Source organism: Amblyomma americanum, chromosome 11 (assembly GCF_052857255.1).
Source record: "Amblyomma americanum isolate KBUSLIRL-KWMA chromosome 11, ASM5285725v1, whole genome shotgun sequence".
Lineage (NCBI taxonomy): Eukaryota > Metazoa > Arthropoda > Arachnida > Ixodida > Ixodidae > Amblyomma > Amblyomma americanum.
In genome coordinates, this window is record NC_135507.1 from 53,283,189 (window position 1) to 53,303,518 (window position 20,330).

Below are 20,330 nucleotides of genomic sequence, written 5' to 3' on the forward strand. Positions count from 1 at the left end.
ACGGTGTGGCCAAACTGACCAGGTGGCCTGTTACAATGGAGGGCTTTGCTCGTCCTCAACAGTTTGAAGGCCATCTCACAGACCGTGTCAAGGCCTGGCTCGCCGAAACTCGAACAAATTTAGCTGTCATTCCTAGAGGAATGACAAGCATCCTGCAGCCGCTAGAAGTTTCTACTAATCGGCCATTTAAACTTGAGTTCCGGGGTTGTTATTCAGAGTGGATGGCAGCGGACATTCAGGAGAAGACTCCTACTAAACGGTTGAAGAGAGCTTCGCTGCAGCAAGTTTGTTTGTGGATTTTAAGCGCATGGCGTTCAGCGTCGTGCGACATCATTGTGGAAAGTTTCAAGCTGACTGGAATATCGAACCAGATGGACGGCAGACTACTACCTCTGAGAAGGCGCCCATGAGATGAGCTCTTTAAGTAGCAGCCAGAGCGAAAGCGATGAGGAATTTCCTTGAATAAAGTACAGTCGACGACCGATTTTTCGGACCCTCTAGGGACCGCGAAAACGACCGAAAAATCAGGCAGTCCGGAAAATCAAATTTCACCGAAAAAATCATGAACTTATTGCTAATACACTTACAGAGTACCCTTTCCATACTGACTGCTTCAAATACTCATTTTTTCCGTTTGCTACTCGTGAATGGAACAGTCTAAGCCCTTCAATAACTAGCAGATCATCGTTAGGAAAGTTCAGCGCTGCTATTGAGAGCTCGGTACTTAATTAGCAAATATTTTTGTGTGTGTGTTTTCTGTGTTGCTAATATTGCTTCCTATTCTGTGTGCCTTTTTAATGTTAACTTTGTTCAGGTATACACAGACTACCAGTATTGTTTTCGGAACTATTGCCATGTAACTTCTGTCATGACGCCTATTGTGAGATTAATTTGCCTTGCTTCGATATGGTTATGATACAGTTCGTTTTATTGTTATTCTCCATTGTATTTTTGGTTGTATTTCCATAGTTAATTCCAGTGCCTTTGCTTTACCCTTACTATTAGTTGTCTATTTTACGATCTTCACCAAAATGATGTATTTTTTGAACTGTTATTACTAACCCTATTTTGCCCTCTTGCAACAATCCCGAATGGGATTAGCAGTATGTATAAATAAATAAATAAATAAAATTATGCTGGAGGAAGAGGTCAGTTGTGTTTCACACATTCTAAAGCTCCTAATGACTAAATTTCCCCGCGCGACACACGCACAGACGACGGGCGGCGACCACTTTCACGAGCTCGGCCTGGCTGTGCTGCCCTCGGCATGTCGCCGATGAACGCACGGGTTGGAACAAAGTCTACACAGGAAAGCGAACACGTCGCTGCGGGAGCTGCGTTGCGCCTGCAGTACGATGGGCTCAGAACAAGAACGCGAAGATGGCGAAACAATAAGAACCGAGAAACGGCCGAAGCAAGCGCTCCGTCGGCGTTGGCCTCCGTCTTAGGCCTAGCGACTAGAGCCAAAATCGGCATCGTATTCGGCGATATGCACTCTTCGGTGGCTTGCGTATAATGAGGGGCGTCTTGCCTGTCATCAAAACGCCAGTTATCTATGGTTTTACGATAGAAAAGTCAGGGTTGCGGTGCGTTTTGTCGAGGGTACGCTGACCTCTATTTAAAATGCACCAACCACCATTTCCTCCCGCTCACTGTCTCCGTGAAGCCGTATGCCTCCGACGCGCTTCGCTGCTACCTCTTTTCATATTCGAAACGAAAGACTCAGCATAGATGAGATCCGCGGACTCTGACTGCTTTTAAAAAAGTTAGTGCGGCGGAAGACGAAGAACCGCACGAATTCGAAGCCATGCAGGCGCATTGTGCTACTCGCGCAGAATTTCAGTATCGCAAGAGGCCGCCTTTAAGCTTGAATTTCGTTTTATTTGATAAAGTTTTCAATCTCTCCTGCAGTCAGAAGTAATGATGTTCCACTGTACACATTATTGGCGGCTTGGGTATTGGCAGCGAGTGCGAACGAGTCCTGAAAAATCGAGCAGTCAGTTGCAGTGCATCCGAAATTTCAAGCGCTCTTATACATTGGCTCTATGGGCCATGTCGTGGTACCACGAAAAAGTCCGAATAATCAAGCATGTCCGAAAAATCAGGCGTCCGAATTTTCGGTCATGGACTGCCTGTATGTTCATTTAGCAGTCTTTACATTATTACATTTAGAAGTCACAGCAACAATGCAATGTTTCTGCAGATAGATATAGGCCTGACTCGTGTAAGAGCCCCACCCCTTCAAAATCGCGGAAAAAAAGTGCGGCCCTTACATGAGTATTTGTCACCGATAAACGGTCGAAGCACTCAAAACCAGGTTTAATTAGACATGCTAGGCGAGCAAGACAGCAGGGAGCTCGAGCGAGGAAGAAGACGAAAACCTCTAGCCCCTCGAGAGCGCAAGGGATGGCAAGTCTCATCTAAAACAGTTCGGCCGTGGTATGGCGCCACTGAATTGATTGGGACTGTGGCATTACTACCCCTCTATGAAGGGCAACAACTCGGTGCCGCAACAATGAGAAGCACGAAGACAAGGGACGGCGCATGTGTCCGGCGGCTGGTGTGGACAGGCCTGAAGTGCTAGCGGGCGTGGTACGGCTTCATCCGTGCGACATGGACGACTTCGTGGGTCGGCCGTCTAGAGGAGCGAACTGTACCCTGGGGGAGAACTTCATAGTTCACCTCACTGACTTGGCGGAGTACCTCGTAGGGGCCAAAATATCGGCGTAGAAGCTTTTCGGAGCGCCCACGCATGCGTACTGGGCTCCAAACCCAGACTTGTTCGCCAGGCTGGTAACTAACAGCTTGGTGGCGGAGGTTATAGCGGCGAGCGTCGAGGGCTTGCTGGTTCCGGATGCGCTGTCACGCGAGTTGGCGGGCGGCCTCGGCATGACGAACGAATTGGGCAGCACCCATAACAGATGAGGTACAACTAGTCGGGAGCAGCATAGCGTGCAGCATGGTTGTGGCTTCGCGACCATGCACTAAACGAAATGGAGTGGAGCGTGTCGTTTCTTGTAGAGCAGTGTTATAGGCAAATGTGACGTAAGGGAGTATGGCGTCCCAGTTGCGGTGGTCTGCGTCAACATACATGGAAATCATGTCGGCGATCGTCTTGTTGAGCCGTTCGGTGAGGCCGTTCGTTAGAGGGTGGTAAGCGGTTGTCTTGCGGTGACTGGTGCCGCTCAAACGCATAACCTCCTGTGTAAGGGCCGAGGTGAAGGCCATTCCTCTGTCAGTTAAAACGATGGCGGGTGCACCGTGACGAAGACGAAGCACAATATTTTGAACGAAAAAGTTGGCAATCTCGTCAGCGGTACCACGAGGGAGAGCTTTAGTTTCACAGTACCAGCTGATGTAGTCGGTGGCGACCACAATGTAGCGGTTACCCAGCGAGGACTCCGGAAATGGGCCCAGTAAGTCCATGCTGACTTGGTGGAAGAAGACTTGTGGCGAATTAATAGGCTGCAGTAATCCGGCTGGCTTAGTCGGCGGCGTCTTGCGACGTTGGCACTCGCGGCAAGTTCTGACGTAACGCTGGACAATTGAAGCAACCCTGGGCCAGCAGTACTTTTGGCGTATCCGCGCCAAAGTGCGAGAAAAACCCTTGTGACCAGAAGATGGGTCATCATGGCACGCCTGCAGAACTTCGTCGCGCAAGGCCGAAGTCCCAACCAATCCAGTCCCAATCAATCCAGTGGCACCATACCACGGCCGAACTGTTTTAGATGGGACTTGCCATGCCTTGCGCTCTCAAGGGGCTAGAGGTTTTCGTCTTCTTCCTCGCTCGAGCTCCCTGCTGTCCTGGACGCCTAGCACGTCTAATTAAACCTGGTTTTGAGTGCTTCGACTGTTTATCGGTGACAATATAATTATCCAAAGGTTAAACCATCGAATGCCTACAAAATAAAACCATTCCGCACCGCAGCAAATTTAACTGATGAAAAAAAAATAGGCAACTGTCACCTGCTTCTGACTGAGAACTGTGTAGAAGTGATGACTTTTTGCAATTCCAATCATGCTGTAATACATTGTATGTCGACTGTCAGGAACATGAAAGCAGGACTGCTCCAAAATGTTGAAGGCCTCCCATGGCCACCTTCACAGGTGTGCCTTGGAAGTGGGGAAACCTTCTCACAAGCGGCGGCACCCATGTAAGGATGACTGCACTACACAAACATGAGCAGCTTGCGATGAACGTGCATTTTCAGCCTACAAGAAGAGCCATGCAGAAGGGAGCGAGCGAAATGCACATTTGTGCCTGAACAGTGAGAGGTCTTCTAAAAATAAATACCAGAGACACGCCAATCAAGTAAGAAACAGCGCGCAGCTAGGTTTGGCTTGCTGATGCATGGCCGGTAACCACTGCTGCTGCAGGCTGTTAGCGAAGCTCAGAAAACGAAACTACATGGGAACTACGTGGCGACAGGGGGCCTCCGATCACTTGGAGTACCAATCGCACCTCGGACCGCGTCCGAATTAACTGGTTATCGGAGTCGTCGGTTGCAGGGGCCGAATTTTCAGCTCATGCGATGCCGCAAACTGGACCTATCTGAACTCCACCCCCGCTCTTCCACGTGCCAGGTGCATTGAAGAAACATAAAAAGTTTTAAATAAGCAAAATGAAGAGAAACCACGGTACAAATTAAGCTTTAAAGTGTATTGAAAATATAGTTGGCGAACCAAAATTTTTAAATACGTTTGAATTAACTGAAAGCATGAGTTATCAGAGTTAAAACTATCGTGAATCTACTGCATTTCTTTTCTTTCGGCAATGTGAGAAGCAACGGCATGACTGTGGAGTCGTGACTGCGCATCCTCACTCTGCAGAAATAGTCTCTCACCTAGCTAAACTAGCGTAGCTCGGTGTGCAAACCAGTAAGTTGGAGGAGTAGACGTGCTGCAAACATGAATTGGCAAAAGAAATATGACGTCACGCATGACATCACCAGAAAACATGCATCACATGTCATGTGACGTGTCATGTCTTGTAACTAAACTAGATGGGATGCACTGCTCCAGAGCTAGGATGCCCTAGAAACTGATTTTGCTGTAAAACAACGATAAATGTGGGTCATTTCTGACAAGTTTGCTCATATTTTGAGTCCACGGTTGTACACTAAGGATTTCCTCTAGCTGCACAAGCGTAGAGCAGTTTTTGCACTTCACACAAAATTTCCGTTCAAGTTAGCCTTCAAGTCCCCAAACGATGGCTTGATCACGAGGTTAGACTTTGCTATAGCTCTATTCACAGGCATGGCATCAATATCTGCTGTCAGCGCCGCCCTGCAACCAGTTCTGCGTCCACATCAGGAAAGCTCATCAGTCCACATCAGTCCACATCAGTCATCAGCACATCAGTCCACATCAGGTTGCGCATGAGCTCGAAGGGAAAATGTCTGCCAATGGCGTTCCGCTGCTCACAGCTACGGGATATCAGCCTATAAACAGCGTCCAAGCTTCCTCGAAAGGCTCGAAAAAAAGCTCGAAAGTTTTCTGCAGTGGCTTAGCTAGTGAAAAGGAGTGAAGAATCCAAACAAACAAACAAAAAATCCCATAAATACAAGTGAGCTGTTCCCATGAGGACATCACACGAAGAGGAGAAAAAGAGCGGCTTCTTCAGAGTGCCTCAGGGCAAAGGGCTGAAGCATCTCAGAACTGCACCGATGCGCTTACGTACGCACGGGCTGGTCTGCGAAACGCCTAGCAAGAAGACTGCAACAGTGTGCCATGCAATGGCTTCACCACACTGCACTCGTGCAAGGGGGCAAAGCATCTGTTAGCGAGGAAGAGACCATTGGCATAAACGAACCGGCAGTGTTGCAAAGTTTCTTCCTTGCCAAGAACAACACAAATGCGGTCTGATTTACAAGAATAGAGGCTGCCCAGACATTGTGCCTAGGAATGCTTATCGAGATTTTTATGAAGTGGAATGTCAATAAATGGCTTTGTGCCTCATTCACCCACATTTTTCAAAATCGGGCTGTTTGAATCGTACGTTTTTCTAGATAACACGTTTTATTTTTACATTATTTTATTAAAAATGGGTCAACAAGGTCTTACTAACCACCTTCTCAATACTGCCCTCATGCATCATGTGTGCCATCCGTTGGCACACACCTGAAAACTAGCTCGAACCTCTCTGCAATGCCAGAAAAGAATGTCCAAGTTTGCTTTTTGAAAATTTCAGACTTCTAGAAAGTGTCCAGTTAAACCTGGACACAACTAAATAGAGAAAAGTCCACAATTATTTGTTGCATGAAGTTTTCGTACTAAGACTAGAAAAGACAACGCAGCAACAGAACCGGTTGAAAAGAAAAACAGGAACCCAAACTTTTCTTCCCATTTCTGGAGTAGTAAATTCAAATCCCCACAGCTGTGGCAGGCAGTATGACAATTTTAGCCTTATTGTATTTCTTGATGCCAAGAGAAACCAATAGCATGCATTTTAGCAGGTTCCACGCAGCCAAATTTTTTAAAAGCTCTAGACAAAAAAATACATGACACGTTACATAGTCCACAAAAACTTTGTTAACATCAAATTAAACATAGTTTCCCTGCTACAATGAACACTGCTGCAGCGAAATTTTCACCACAACGAGGTAATTTTCGATTCCCCGTCAGCAAACCATTTAAGGCAATGCAATTATTTCCCCTCCGACCAGATAATTTTCAGAATGCAGTTCCGCTTGAATTTTCCGAGTAAGCAGCAGATCTTTTTCTTTTTCATTGTACAGCCACATATACATATATCTCGTTAGGTCTCACCAAAAGTGGGCGCCAAAGTCAGTTTCCACACACTTCCAGTGACGCCGCTGACGCTTGCTGCGGATTTGGAATTAATGTGATGTGCACACATGTGCATAAAGATGCAATGCGGCACGGGACTGCCAGCGACGGTTTTGCCAACAGCTCGAACTGCACACTTGCGAATCACAGCTGTTGGCACAAAACTGCTTCCTGCTTTCTTACTCGTTTCGCCGATGAAGGCAAAATAGAAATTGGTTGTTCATTTCAGTGTGAAGTGAGTGAACAAAAACCAGTGAAAAACGCCAAAGTTTTATGATAAGCAGTGGGTGGTTCCAAAGTGCTTCTTCTGAGGCTTCGGTACGTGTGGAGCACATGAGGCCTAGCAACACAGAGCAAGCGGTCCGCACTGTCATCCAGAGTGCACTGTAGTCCCATTTTCGTGCTACAGGCAAGCACTGCGATAGCGTTTCCTTCCTCCTTTCTGGGGAGCCTAGGCATTGACCTACTACAGGCAAAGCTGCATAAGTGACAGTGTGACGATGGTTCTAGGCGGAATCTCAACAGAGTGCCACTCCATTGGTATGTTTGTGTCAGACGTCGCAAAACGTCTTCGAAGTGTCGGAGCAATCGCATTTCTGCCACATCATCTAAAGCATCGATTTTGAGGTGCATGTGACTGCAAACGCACGTGTACCTAGCCCCTGCCGAAATGCCTACAGGCAGCATGGTCTCCATACGGATTCTCACAGGCCGAAAGCATGGGCGCTTTTATAACAAGTGCAGAAAAACATCTGCGCTTTGATAGCAAATGTAGTGGGTGAGTTTATGTACTACATGAATGCGTGCACTGTTCCCGGAGTGTCACGGTACCACGAAAATTGCGCCACAGCGCTTATTTCGAAACGGGTGAGAGATTTTTGGAAAATAAAGGCTGTTCCTATTCAGCCCAATCTATCAATGTTCCGACCCGATTTGACAACAACGAAGTTTCCACTTCAGCGAATTTTTTTCTGGCACCCGCGAATTTCATTGCAGCAGGGTTCAACTGTGTTTGGATCAGCACAAAAGGTACATGTTCCCCAAAGATTTCATAAAAGTGACTTCATTCATAATTTTTTTTTTTCTAAGGCCCTCTTCTCCCTTTAAAAGGACTGCAACATTTTCTTTGTTTACTTTCCGCTCACGGCACTTCTGTGCTTAGATATAGCAGCTCTTGTTGGACCCCACAAATTGCAGGTTGATTCAATGACCACCTGTTGATACTCTGACTTAAACTTGTTCCCCATCCATTTTGCGTTCCAGAGCAGTCAATCTTCACTAGCTTCTGTTTGCTTTCATGTCTTCTGACTTGCTGCCATGTGCATGGAGTTCCACAAAGAGCTTTCAGGACAATAAAGCCAATCAATGGCCTGCATGATTTGAAGTATAGTTTTGAAATAGGCTCTGTAGACCCAGATCCATGAGATGAGTATTTCTAATTGGGCTACTGCTTATAGGGCTACAAGACACGAGGACTACTATCTCTGTGGCATGAAATATGAACTGGTTTGTTCAGACACAGGTATGTTTTTAAGCCGATTTCATCTCAATAAAGTGATTTTTTTGTACTTCAAGGATTTTTCGGACTGTTCGATTATTCGGACCATTTTTCGGGTCCCTTCGAGTCCGAAAAATCGGACGGCGACTGTAACTCGACATCAATCCTGTTGATGGCCCGTAAGTTTTTTCCAAACACCAGTTGTGCCATCACGTGGTATCGCTTCATTGTTTCCAGAAACAGAAAGAGTGTCTGGGCTGCCCAGTTCGGAACACTTAGGTAGGGCATTCCAGCCTTTTAGCTCAAAGCAATATCAAACAAAGTTAGTTAATTAATGTTACCTAATTAATTAGGTGGCTGGCTGCAATAAAATGAACTCTAGTGGCATATGATGCCTAAATATCCACTTGGTTCGATTTTCTGAGACAAACTCGCTAAAAAAAAAATTGGCGGTGGTTTAGCTCTGGTTAAACCTGGAGTCACGCGGTAGCTACAGCTGGCCGAGTAGAACTTGCTCAGTCGAATTGCAAAGTCAGCCTTTCGCCGCTCCATTTCGCTGGGCGTTCCTGCTTCACCTTTGTCCCACTTGACACGGTGCATGCGCACAGCTGTGGCAGCTCGGTTTCGCCGGAGCGCCATGCTGCCGGCAGCAGCAGATGCTCCGCACCACGTGGCTGGTCACGTGACCAACCAGGTGACGAACCACGTGATCAGCCACGGCGCTGCGCCGCCGGCAGCTGCTCCGCACCACGTGACCAACCACGTGACAGCATGTTGTAAACTAGGACGAGGGACAGAGTAAGGGACACAAAAACAGGTTCACGAGCGCTCCCGAGGTTCACGTGTCCCTTACTCTGTCCCTCGTCCGGTATTTTGCGCTTCCTAGTTTACAACATGCATCGCCAACTAGCCCGGCAAGCTTGCTCACGTGACAGTGTGGCAGCGCAGCCACAGGGTGGCGGCGCCGCCACGCTGAAGGCTCGAAATGCTACCGTATCGCTATAAAAAAGAAAACCCTAAAGTATGTTGTATGAAGCATCATGTGACTATAAAACATAGCTACCCCCACATGCAGACTCATTCGCACTCACCGCTGGGCGATGCCATTTGGCTGCAGCTCCTGCACAAAGATGCCAAGCTCGCCGCGAGATGGCGAGCGCAGCCCGACGACACTGAAGCCCAGACTGGCACCCGGGGGTCTGGCCAGCTCCACACGGAGGATCTGGCGGCCTGCTGCACCTCTGGCTATCGCACGCTCAAATTCCTCCAAGTAGCCCGGCGTCGTCACTGCCCGCCCACCACAGTGCACCACGGATGACCCGCTCAGCTGCACGGTCCACCAGCCAGCGTCAGTCCTCACAACGGTACACTTTTCAGTGAAGAAGTCAACCAATAATTATTGCTCATGTTCTGATCACACTGTAATCACATCACTTTTTCTATTGTCGTACCATGAAAGCCACCTACATCATCACACATTTTGTCATCTACATTATCCCCACCACTGTTAAGCCAAATTAGCACTGTGGGTATGAGATATGCAAGTCATAAATACAAGATAATTATGCTGACTTGTGTTTAATTATTGCCCTTCCTTTACTCTGCAGCATCACAGAATTTGCCATGAAGCAGGAACTGAGTTGGACTAATTTGGACTATTTGGTCAGGAAGACTAAGTCCAGACTTTTGAAATTTATACAAAATGACGCAAAAAATTTGTATGCATTAAACTCATGTACAGTTAAACTTGGATGCAATGAAACAGAAATATCTGCAATTTTTCGCCACTTGCAGATTTTCGTTATATGCAGTTATACGAGAGCTGAAAGGACAATGCAGAATGGAAAGCAAAATGAGAAAGAAATGTAGGTGAAACAACTTTGAAAATGTTCACAGCAGACTCCTTTTATTCGCAGTCATAAAGGCAGTGAAACATTTCGGGACTGCATTTTTAACGCAACTGTGGCAGCAGCCGCCATCATCTGCACCACACCTTGCACCCTGTAGATCAGCCCTGGAGGCACCTGCCTCTTATACCACCTAGACTTACATCTGCCAGTGTGTACGTTAATAAATTTCAGTTTCGAAATACCAGCACGCATGTGCACACTGATGAGCGAAAACAAAGCGATACAACAACAAGCGCTGACTAACAACTGTGTTTTATTGCAATGAACTGAGCTTTTTATGCAATACAATAGTGACAAAAGAAATAAAAGAAAAAAAAGAACTGTAGCCACCTGTGGCACAGGTGTTTCCCCCACAATCATATACGTGGTCAGAAGCACGCAAGAATATCAACGCTGACTGTTAGTCAAAGTTTGTAGCTGCACGTTTCTTGTCCCTCATCCATGTTCATGTGCATGCTGCTGTTTCCAAGCGACCAACTGGCCTGCTAGTATGTAGTCAACAAACTTTAGTTCATGTCCAGAAAATGTAGCGAATCCTGCATGTTATTGTTTCTTTAATGCTGGGTAGGATGTACCCATACATTACAAGCAGCCAACCAACCTAGCAATCTGTCTTATAGGACCCCAAACCACCCCTGTGCATTTTGATGCCTCTGAGGCTTTCTCTTTCAATGCTTTCTCTTTCAATGCTTTCAAAGCAGAAACATGGGACTAAAAACTAACTTGAAAACTAAATTAACGTTCAACCATCTGAGAAGGGAACAACACTTTGCAACAGGCAGTGAAGTATTAGTGGCAAGTTGAATAGATCTATCTAGGGCAAAGAGTGGCCACTGATGCAGACCATTAGAATTGTATTGTATTGGGTTTTATGGCGCATAAGCAACTTAGGTTATCATGCGCCAAACACATGGTATAATTTATTTCAAAAATTGGGTGTCCTCAGCGAAAGTCCTTGTCCGGACAAGGACTCCGAGGAGCCCATCAAATCGAATGCAGACCTCAGCCTTCTTCTCAGGACTGAGAAAATGGATGAGGTGTGTCATAAAATGCGCGAAAGCAGACCATTAGAGTAAAACAGCTAAGAAAAAAAAAACAGGGTGGAGAGCGCTTGGTATGTAATTGCAGGTTATGAACACCAACTTGCCCACATCAGTTTTATTCTGTCATAAAGTAATTCAAGACGAACCTTGAACACTTGGGATGGAAGGCCACAGATGAACTGAAGTTGAATCTGGATGTAACAAACCTCAATGTAGCGAATTCCTCAATATTACGAAGTTTCTGAATTCCCCAATGCTGCATCCATTGAAGCGCGTGTATTTCAGGCCTCCATGTAGCGAAGGTGTTGCAGCGGTAGACCTTCAGGTAATGAACTGGCTATGCCATCAATCTGTTAGCTAGTGCCGAAACACTGAAAATTTGGCAGAACCACGCGAAAGATTCGTGACGATAAAACCCGAACTGACATGAGAGGAACGCCGACCGCAACGAGTGGCTGCAGTTGACATAATGCACCGTGCTCCAGCCATGTCGGCACATCTCCGGCGCGTTATACTACGTGCCATTACAACACTTCATGCTCAAAAGCAACGAAAAATAATAGGGCATAGCAAAAAAAGAAACGACACGAGCAGTGTGCGGCCATCGCTGCTGCACGGTTGCTCACGTGATTCGGCGTCGATAGGTGCCGGGAGCAGGGACGATGGAGAGCGCCAATGACGCAAGGTGAGGAGTCCGTTTCCTGGAGCAACAGCGAGGGGAAGACTGAGAGAGGGAACATGCGGGAAGAAGCATGCACCTTGGCGGTCGGTCCATGGCGGCGGCGTGGCCGTGCACATTCGCATGTTTCCAGTGGCTCTACATTCCCCTTTAGCTCCGCCGCGGTGCCCCCGCCTCCCCCACCCTCCCCAACCCACTCGTAGCGGCGTTGCGTGAGCCACGGCGGAGGTGGCAGCGGCTGCTGCCGCAGTCGCACTGTCAGCACAATCGTGAAACGTTTCTGAAAGGTGATTTCACCTACAGTTATTTCTTATATTGGTTTTCGTTCTGCGGTGTCCTTTCGACTCTTCTCGCGAAAACTGCATGTAACGAAAACCTGGAGGTAACTAATAATCTTTTTTTAATTTCCTTATGACCAGATTTAACTGCGTATCACTTGTAAAAAAAAAACAAAAAAGGAGCAAACAGTACTGACCTCAGGTGAGTACTGCAGCACTCCTCCGGCAGCCGAAGCCGCATGCGAGAGGCTCTGGTCAGCCTCCGAGCTTGGCTCGCACGAATCCGAGTTGTTGTTGTTATTGTTGTTGTCGTCTTCTTCCTCCTCCTCTTCCTCCTCATCCCTGGCCTCATGGTCGATCTCATCCTCGCCCAGTTGCACAGCGCCCGCCCCCAGGGTAAGCGCGCCAGTCTGCGGACAGAAGTCGAAGTCGTTGGGCAGAAGTGATGGGTGCCTTTGGAGATGCCGCCGCAGCTGAGAGAGTGAGTCCTGCAAGCACAAACGAGAGAAGAGAGTTCCCTTCAATGACCTACAATGAAAAGATGAAAATCCCATGAACACAACTTCGAAGACTGCTGAATGCACTGCACATGGTAGCCAATGAATGACCATAATTCTGCACTCGTTTCCACCGATAGCCTTAGTTGCTTATGCACCATTAAACCCAACACAACACACATTTCTCCTAATGCAATGCATGGACTGATCTTTGAGCAATGTGCTAGGTGCTGTAAGAGCAGCTTGTCAGTGTACACCCCTGCACATAACAAACCCCAGCAAATTTCATTCAACTACGCAGGGCACACAAAAGAAATGGCCAGGGACAAACAGAAGACAAACAAGGACCACAAGTGAACAAGATTGGCGGTGCCTCGCTTTTCAGCCAATGCTCTTAAAAACAGACTGGCTTAACGAAGGCAAGTCCTGACCAAAATGCTGGCGCCAGACAGTGGTACCAACTTCTCCGCTTTTGGTTAGCACCATTCAAGCTTGCAGGCACATCAGAACATAGAATGCTCCCCTCCCACTCAGACAAGTTTGCTCAGCTTCTTTGCAACAGACTGAAATGTATTTTGTGAAAACTGAGCACTTCCACAAAATGGCCGTAAGTGTGGTCTCTACTGAGACCACACCTGACCTCAAAGCAGCTGCTAGTCCGACAGCACATCTTCAAGCTCACGGCACAGAACACAAACATCAGGCTCCAAGAACAACCTCATAAACATCGTCATCAGCCTAACTACGCCCACTGCAGGACAAAGGCCTCCCCTACCCACTGACTTCGGCATTGTTATTGCGCTAGTCAAGGTTTACACACACAAGAACGACACATATACAGACGGGGTGCAAGCCGAACTCAGTGAACAGGGAAGACAAGTATTTCGCTATGAAAGCCACAAAATCCAAGGTGCTATCACCGCTTTCATTCATAAATTTCACTTCACCATATTCAGCCATTGCTTCTTCCACCACGTCAGGTACATGTTTCTGTGGAACATTGTAGAATAAGTCCTTTACATCTATCGGCAAGCAAGATACCTGTGGCTCCTCTTGCAGAAACATGATCACCTCGTCAGAATTCTTGACTAGAAAAGGGTCTTTTACGGACAGTTTGTTCAGGTTCTTCTGCAGGAAGCTCGCCAATATTTTTTGCCACATACCTCTATCTTCCACTATTGTCCTGAGCGGATTGCCCTGCTTATGCGTCTTTACCGAGAAGAAGACATTCAAACACAATGTCCTGCATTCCTTTTGTGCCATTTGCTAGTTTTTCTAAGCCCATGGACTCACAAAGCTGAAATGCTTCTCTTCAAATGGCTTTTCGTCTTCTTTCGTCCAAGTTCTCTTCTGTCTTGAAGTTCTCCAGTATCGCTTCTGTTGCTTTCGCTTTGTACAGTCCTGCATCAATGACAGCAGACTGTCCTGTTTTATCTGACATCAGCAGGTTCAAGTCGTTTTCTCGAAGGAACTTCACAACTCTTCCCGGGTTCAAGCGAGGACACGTAGTAGTGACTTCCCTGTCTATGCACTTTTGCGCCTCCAATTTGCATGCATCTCTTTTGTCCTTGTCGGCTTTGTTGGCTATTGCAGGAAGAAAGAGATGCATGCAAATTGGAGGCGCAAAAGTGCACAGAAAGGGAAGTCACTACTACGTGTCCTCGCTTGAACCCGGGAAGAGTTGTGAAATTCCTTCGAGAAAACGACTTGAACCTGCTGATGTCAGATAAAACAGGACAGTTTGCTGTCATTGATGCAGGACTGTACAAAGCGAGAGCAACAGAAGCGATACTGGAGAACTTCAAGAGAGAAAAGAACTTGGACGAAAGAAGACAAGAAGCCATTTGAAGGGAAGCATTTCAGCTTTGTGAGTCCATGGGCTTAGAAAAACTAGCAAATGGCACAAAAGGAATGCAAGACATTGTGTTTGAATGTCTTCTTCTAAGTAAAGACGCATAAGCAGGACAATCTGCTCAGGACAATAGTGGAAGATAGAGGTATGTGGCAAAGAATATTGGCGAGCTTCCTGCAGAAGAACCTGAACAAACTGTCCGTAAAAGACCTTTTTCTAGTCAAGAACTCTGACGAGGTGATCACGTTTCTGCAAGAGGAGCCACAGGTATCATGCTTGTCGATAGATGTAAAGGACTTATTCTACAATGTTCCACAAACATGTACTTGACGTGGTGGAAGAAGCAATGGCTGAATATGGTGAAGTGAAATTTATGAATGAAAGCGGTGATAGCACCTTGGATTTTGTGGCTTTCATAGCGAAATACTTGTCTTCCCTGTTCACTGAGTTCGGCTTGCACCCCGTCTGTATGTGTCGTTCTTGTCTGTGTAAACCTTGAGTAGCGCAATAACAATGTCGAAGATTACAAACCAACTAGCCCCATTTAAAGCTCTTATTAGATTCATACCCACTGACCTCCAATTAGCCCTGCACTGCACCACCTGAGGCCAACCTACCCCAACTGACTTCCTAATCTCAATCTGTCGCTCCCTGCTACGTATATGTCACACTGGAATCCATTCTGCTAGCCTACAAGAGGTTATTTGTTCTCTGGGCAACATGCTCTTCTTGTGCCTATCTCCTTTTTTTTTTAAGCTAGGATATCAACTTGAATTTCTTCTTTAACCCTAAATCTCCAATTAGGGTTAGGAAACACACATACCCTAACACTGTCCTCAAAAGTCTGATGAACATCATGAACATAAATGGGAGAACATGAAAGCAAGGCAGCTGAGAAAGAACACTTGCCTGTAGCGCCAAGACACGCCCAAGGACGGGGTCTGCGGCAAGCACTCCAAGCAGAGCATTGATGTCCTCTTCGTGCTCAGCGGCGGCAGCAGGACTCAGGGACTCCCGGAAGCGCTCAAGGGCACTCACTGCCTCGGCAACTGCCGCTGCACATTGCAAGCACCGGCGTTAGACGCACAAATGTTTAGAGTGTGGCCAAAGAAAAGAATAGGTATAGTATGTGGAGTTCAACATCTCAAGCCTGCACATGGGCTATGAGAGATGCTGTAGTAAAGGGTTCTCGATTAATATCAACCACCTGTGGCTCTTTAATGCGCATGATATTGCACAGCGCATGGCCATTTTCACATTTCACCTATATAAATATGTGCTCCCCCTCCTCTTGAGAAGGAAGTATGGGAGAAGAAACAGGGCGCATGCAGAGATAGTGCCAGCTCCAATTGTGCTGATGCAGGCAAGAACTAACAGCTACATCTTCACAAGCACCAAAATGTTCTGCGCTCAAACCTACCCAGCAAAAAACTTGTCACTTTATGGCAAGATCCTAGCTCCACATCTAGGTGAAAAGAAATTGCCCCATGGGAAATGGAGCCTTTATACACTCAATACAAGAGACAAGCCCCCCATCGGGAAAATGAAGCAACCCCAAAGAGCACAACTCAACCAAGTGCCCAGTGAACTCCCGTTTACCTGTTGCCTCCTTGGTGATCATGCTGAGGTGGCCTCCACCTGCAACAGGTTTACAAAAGGGTTCGTGAGAAAATCTAAACAATCAGCTAAACAAGAGTATGGTTGCAAGTGCTGTGATGGCTGTGCCTGCTGAATCAAATTATTGAATCATTCAAATCATGATGCACCAAATTTCATGCGAAGCTGATGACGCAGTAGGAGCAATCTGGCGCTGAGTAAAAAAACCTGCATTTGATAAAAAGTGAGCAAATCAAGCAGCACAGCAACTGAGGCATTGGCTTTTCAAATTCCACTCGTGATATTCATGACAGCTACACAGAAAGTGCGCATAGTAAACGACGCACCAGCTCGACAAGCTTAACCGAACCAAGATGGAAACTGGAAGCTTGTGGGCGTGGTGTTGCCAGACCGCCAAGCAGTTTCGCATATCGTCAACTGACCATTTTCTTTAAGATTTTCTTTACGAAACATTACTACAATCAAAACTGAAATTTGTTAATGCAATTTGGGGACCCTAGCCATGAAAATCACTTCTGAAGAGCACACTCAAAATAAATTTGTTCCAAGTCATTTCTTCCGTCCTTAAAGGGACAGCATATCAAGCATGAAAACAAACCTCACAGTAAGCTTCTCGTTTAGCTATCTTTCAAAAAATATATCGACATCCCTCAATGACGAGGCAAACTGGCTGCTTGACATCTCGTGATGTTGGCCAACAGCATAACATTGAACCTTTCTTTTTTTCAGACCATTATTTCATGCACATTCACTGAATGGAAAAACTGCCCTTATTAATTAGTCATTGCTCATTGCTTTGAAAAACAGCAAGCAGCATTAGTAGTATTACATAATAAGAAACTTCCATGGTGAATTAATGTGCACTGCACACTATTGTTTTTCTATTGTTATGTTTGCAACCAATCCCTTTTGTAGTGACTTAAGCCCGAGAGTTTTATCGTTAAATAAACAAACAAACTGCCAAGTAGCAGCTTGCCAGGAGCCCACTTTCATTGACACCTCCCCCTACAAAATGTAAACAGTGATGTTACACCTAGGGAATTTTCCCTTTGTTAGAAAATTTAAGGGGCAAAATTTGGCAAACAGGGAACTTTAGTTTCAGGGAATTTAAGGAACCAAAATTGTCTCACTTTTTCCAAAATGACAATGACTTAGTATTAAAGCTACTGCAGGAAAAAAGAACTTTAATTAGGGAATTCTGCATCAAATTGAGAGAATTTTTAGGTACAACATGGAATATAACAGAAGGAAAAGTGGTAGTGCCTCTTTTAGTCTCTAGCTCAGTTTTTTCTATAACACAATAAAACTTATATATACACTCCATTCTTACAAACGCAATCTTCATTAAAACTTATCTATGCCTCCAGAACATAAACCAGTGAGTTTTCTGCACATACACGGTGCAGTAGATAACATATTCGAAGCCCTATCACAAAACAACTAAGTTCGGCTATGCAAGCAAACTTGGGTGTGCACACAACTCTGTAAACACATTAGTTTATTCATTCAATCAACACGGGGAGGAGGAGGAATTTTTCGCTCATGGCCGACGGCGACGACACCGGCTTTTCTGCGACATGAGCACCTTAACACTGTCGCGTTAATATTCTGCCTGAGCACCATAAAAACAGACATCATGAGAGATGGAACAACGGGATTAGTAAAAAGTCATTTCCTCAAAACAAAAGTCAAGCAACCCTCAAGCAATTGATTATCTTTACTCTCTCCTTTATCCCTTCCCTTACCGTGCAGTTCAGGTGTCCCGGTTCAGCTGTCCAACGTTATATGAGACAGATACTGTGCCATTTCCTCTCCCCAAAAACCTATTATTATTATTATTACTATTATTACACCCTAGCCCTCAAAGCTGTATGACAGGTCTGGTGGACATTAATGCGCATTTCTTCGTTAAATGGAATTTACTCTACCCAGAGGGATTCCCTTAATTACAATGGACTGAAAACAATAGGGCTTCTGTTAATATCTTCTACATTTATTTAAATAGAATATACAAACCATTCAAGCTTTCGTTATGCTGGTGCCTGGGTGCATATGCGCAAGGAATAAGTAATGCAAAATGATTTCATCTTGGGAAACAGCACGAAAGATGGGACAAGGAAAGCGGACAACACAGACAACTGACCCAACTCTCTACGCTGGTCTATGCAACCAATGCAAAGACTATGGCTCAGAGTCAATATGAAACACATTATGTCAGATATGCCTTTTCCGAGCTCTAAAGCTACCTGCATATGCGCAACCTAGGCTACTTCGGTGGCAGACTACAACTCTACCAAAAACTCTGTAGTGAAGTGAATATATCGAAAACACATGCAAACGGACCTCCGGTGCACAAAAAAGCAGCCCAGTTCGAATACGCCCAGGATCTAGGACAAATTCTGGCCAACAATATGGACTAGATACGCTCAACCTCAGTGGGTCCAAGCAATCCTGAAGGACTTCTCAAGCAAATCAGTCGACAGTTGCACACTGTCCTGTAAAGTGTGTTCCTAAAACTTCAGGTGCTTCACCTCTCAAAACTGTAGCACGCATCTAGAAGTATTCAGAAAGATCTTGCCCATCAAGGCAGTCGGCACATAACAACACGTTAACGCAACATCTTCCTAGGTCTCTCGAGAGCACGATGTCAGCAACAACTCGTGGAACGAATGTAGAAAGCTGCAAGCAGCTCAAGGCCCGCGCAGGCAAGAGCAAAGGCGCACCTCAACTCAACCCGGCAAAAAGAACGCGTGCAAAAAACGTGGTGGTCGCCCGGAGGGGGAAAACATTGTCGCAGAAATACATTCCAGGTCGCCACAGCTCGCGGACGAGGTCTGCAGCGGCTGTTCGACCGCAGGAAAGTTCGAAATTGAGGTGCCCTACTGGAACCGCGCGTGCTCGCAGGACATCGCCGAGACGGACCCGCCGGGCGGGGTACCTCACGAGACGGGAGGAATCGTAAATGAGGAGATAGAGCGGCCGTGCCAGTCTGGATGCACGTTCGCGAATCGCGCAGCGGTATGAACTACACGTTCCCGCGGCGAAAGATCGGCCGCCCTTCCGGACACGAATGCCTGTTAAAATGTGTACAAACGTCAGGAATTCTCGACCGCGTTTAGCCCCTCGTTTCGTCGAGCCGGCAGCGCCTGGGACTGAGCGTAACCGCGCATGCCGAACATCGTAAACAGGGAAGCCCGTGCAAACCTCGACACGCCGGCGTGTGTTGGTCCGGTGACAGTTGCTGCTTCGCGCGCGTTATTTTTCGCTCGGACGGACGGCCGTTCCTACAGCCCCGCGATAATTAGCGGCGATCGCCAGGCGCGGGGCAGTAAACAAAGAGCGTTTAGTCGGTGCACGCGTCTTTTTCTTTCTTTTTCTGGTCCAAGCTCGTCCGGCTGGTTCGACGGACGGAATGGAGTCGCGACGGAGGCAGGTTCCTAGGAGCGAATTTGCGAGACGAGATGCGAGAGCCAGCCGAAGCTGTCGCTCGCTTCGGCGGGCGCTACGAAGCACATATTTCGCACGGCCGTTCCAAGGGACGTAGAGCGCTACTCACCGTTTCGAGCGCACGTACCGCCGACGCCACCCGGCACCGCATAGCACAGGTGTCACAGCACACACTGCATGCGAGAAGCGGCAAACAAAAGCGAACAAGAAAACAAGAAGCCTACACTTCCTTGCCGGAGAGCAACCTAAATAAATGACTACAAAAAAAGAATACGCGCCCAGCGAGTTCGATTTCCTTCAACAAGTGTCCAGAGAGAACAGCGAAAAGACTCCTGACGTAGTACGCGCCCTGGCGACGTCACTTGAAACCGAAAATGAACGCAGAACTTGGTGCACGTAGAGGGAAAATTTACCTTCCGCGTAAGTTCCATAACCTTTAATCTGCCTAATTCTTAATCTAGGTGTTTAAAACAACTAATTTCTGAAAACAAACAGAGTTAAAGCAACTAGAAAATGATGAGAACCTATGTCAGAAGATAGTTACTCTTTTTTTTTTTAGGCAACGATCGACGTGAATACAGTTTTTTTTCCCTCTGTTCTTGTTTCTCTATGAACCACTTGAAACATGCTGTGTCAGTGTTGTTCGCATGCATGAATAGGGAATTGGAGTATGCCAGGCAAACGCAGTGTCTCAGAGAAAAGAAGTGATGATCGCAATAA

General features: G+C 46.6%; 1 protein-coding gene across 1 annotated transcript in view; it reads right to left on the minus strand.

Moving 5' to 3' along the window:
* Positions 1–19,857, minus strand: part of LOC144111455 (multiple PDZ domain protein-like) — a 201,817-nt gene extending 181,960 nt beyond the window's left edge. The window contains exons 1-5 of the mRNA XM_077644763.1: positions 19,720–19,857; positions 16,146–16,184; positions 15,456–15,601; positions 12,395–12,685; positions 9,379–9,614 (exon numbers count right to left, since the gene is read on the minus strand). Coding sequence (XP_077500889.1) covers positions 9,379–9,614; positions 12,395–12,685; positions 15,456–15,601; positions 16,146–16,167 — 695 coding nt within the window. The 5' untranslated portion in view covers positions 16,168–16,184; positions 19,720–19,857. The remainder of the gene's footprint in view (positions 1–9,378; positions 9,615–12,394; positions 12,686–15,455; positions 15,602–16,145; positions 16,185–19,719) is intronic.
* Positions 19,858–20,330: the final 473 nt, after the last annotated feature.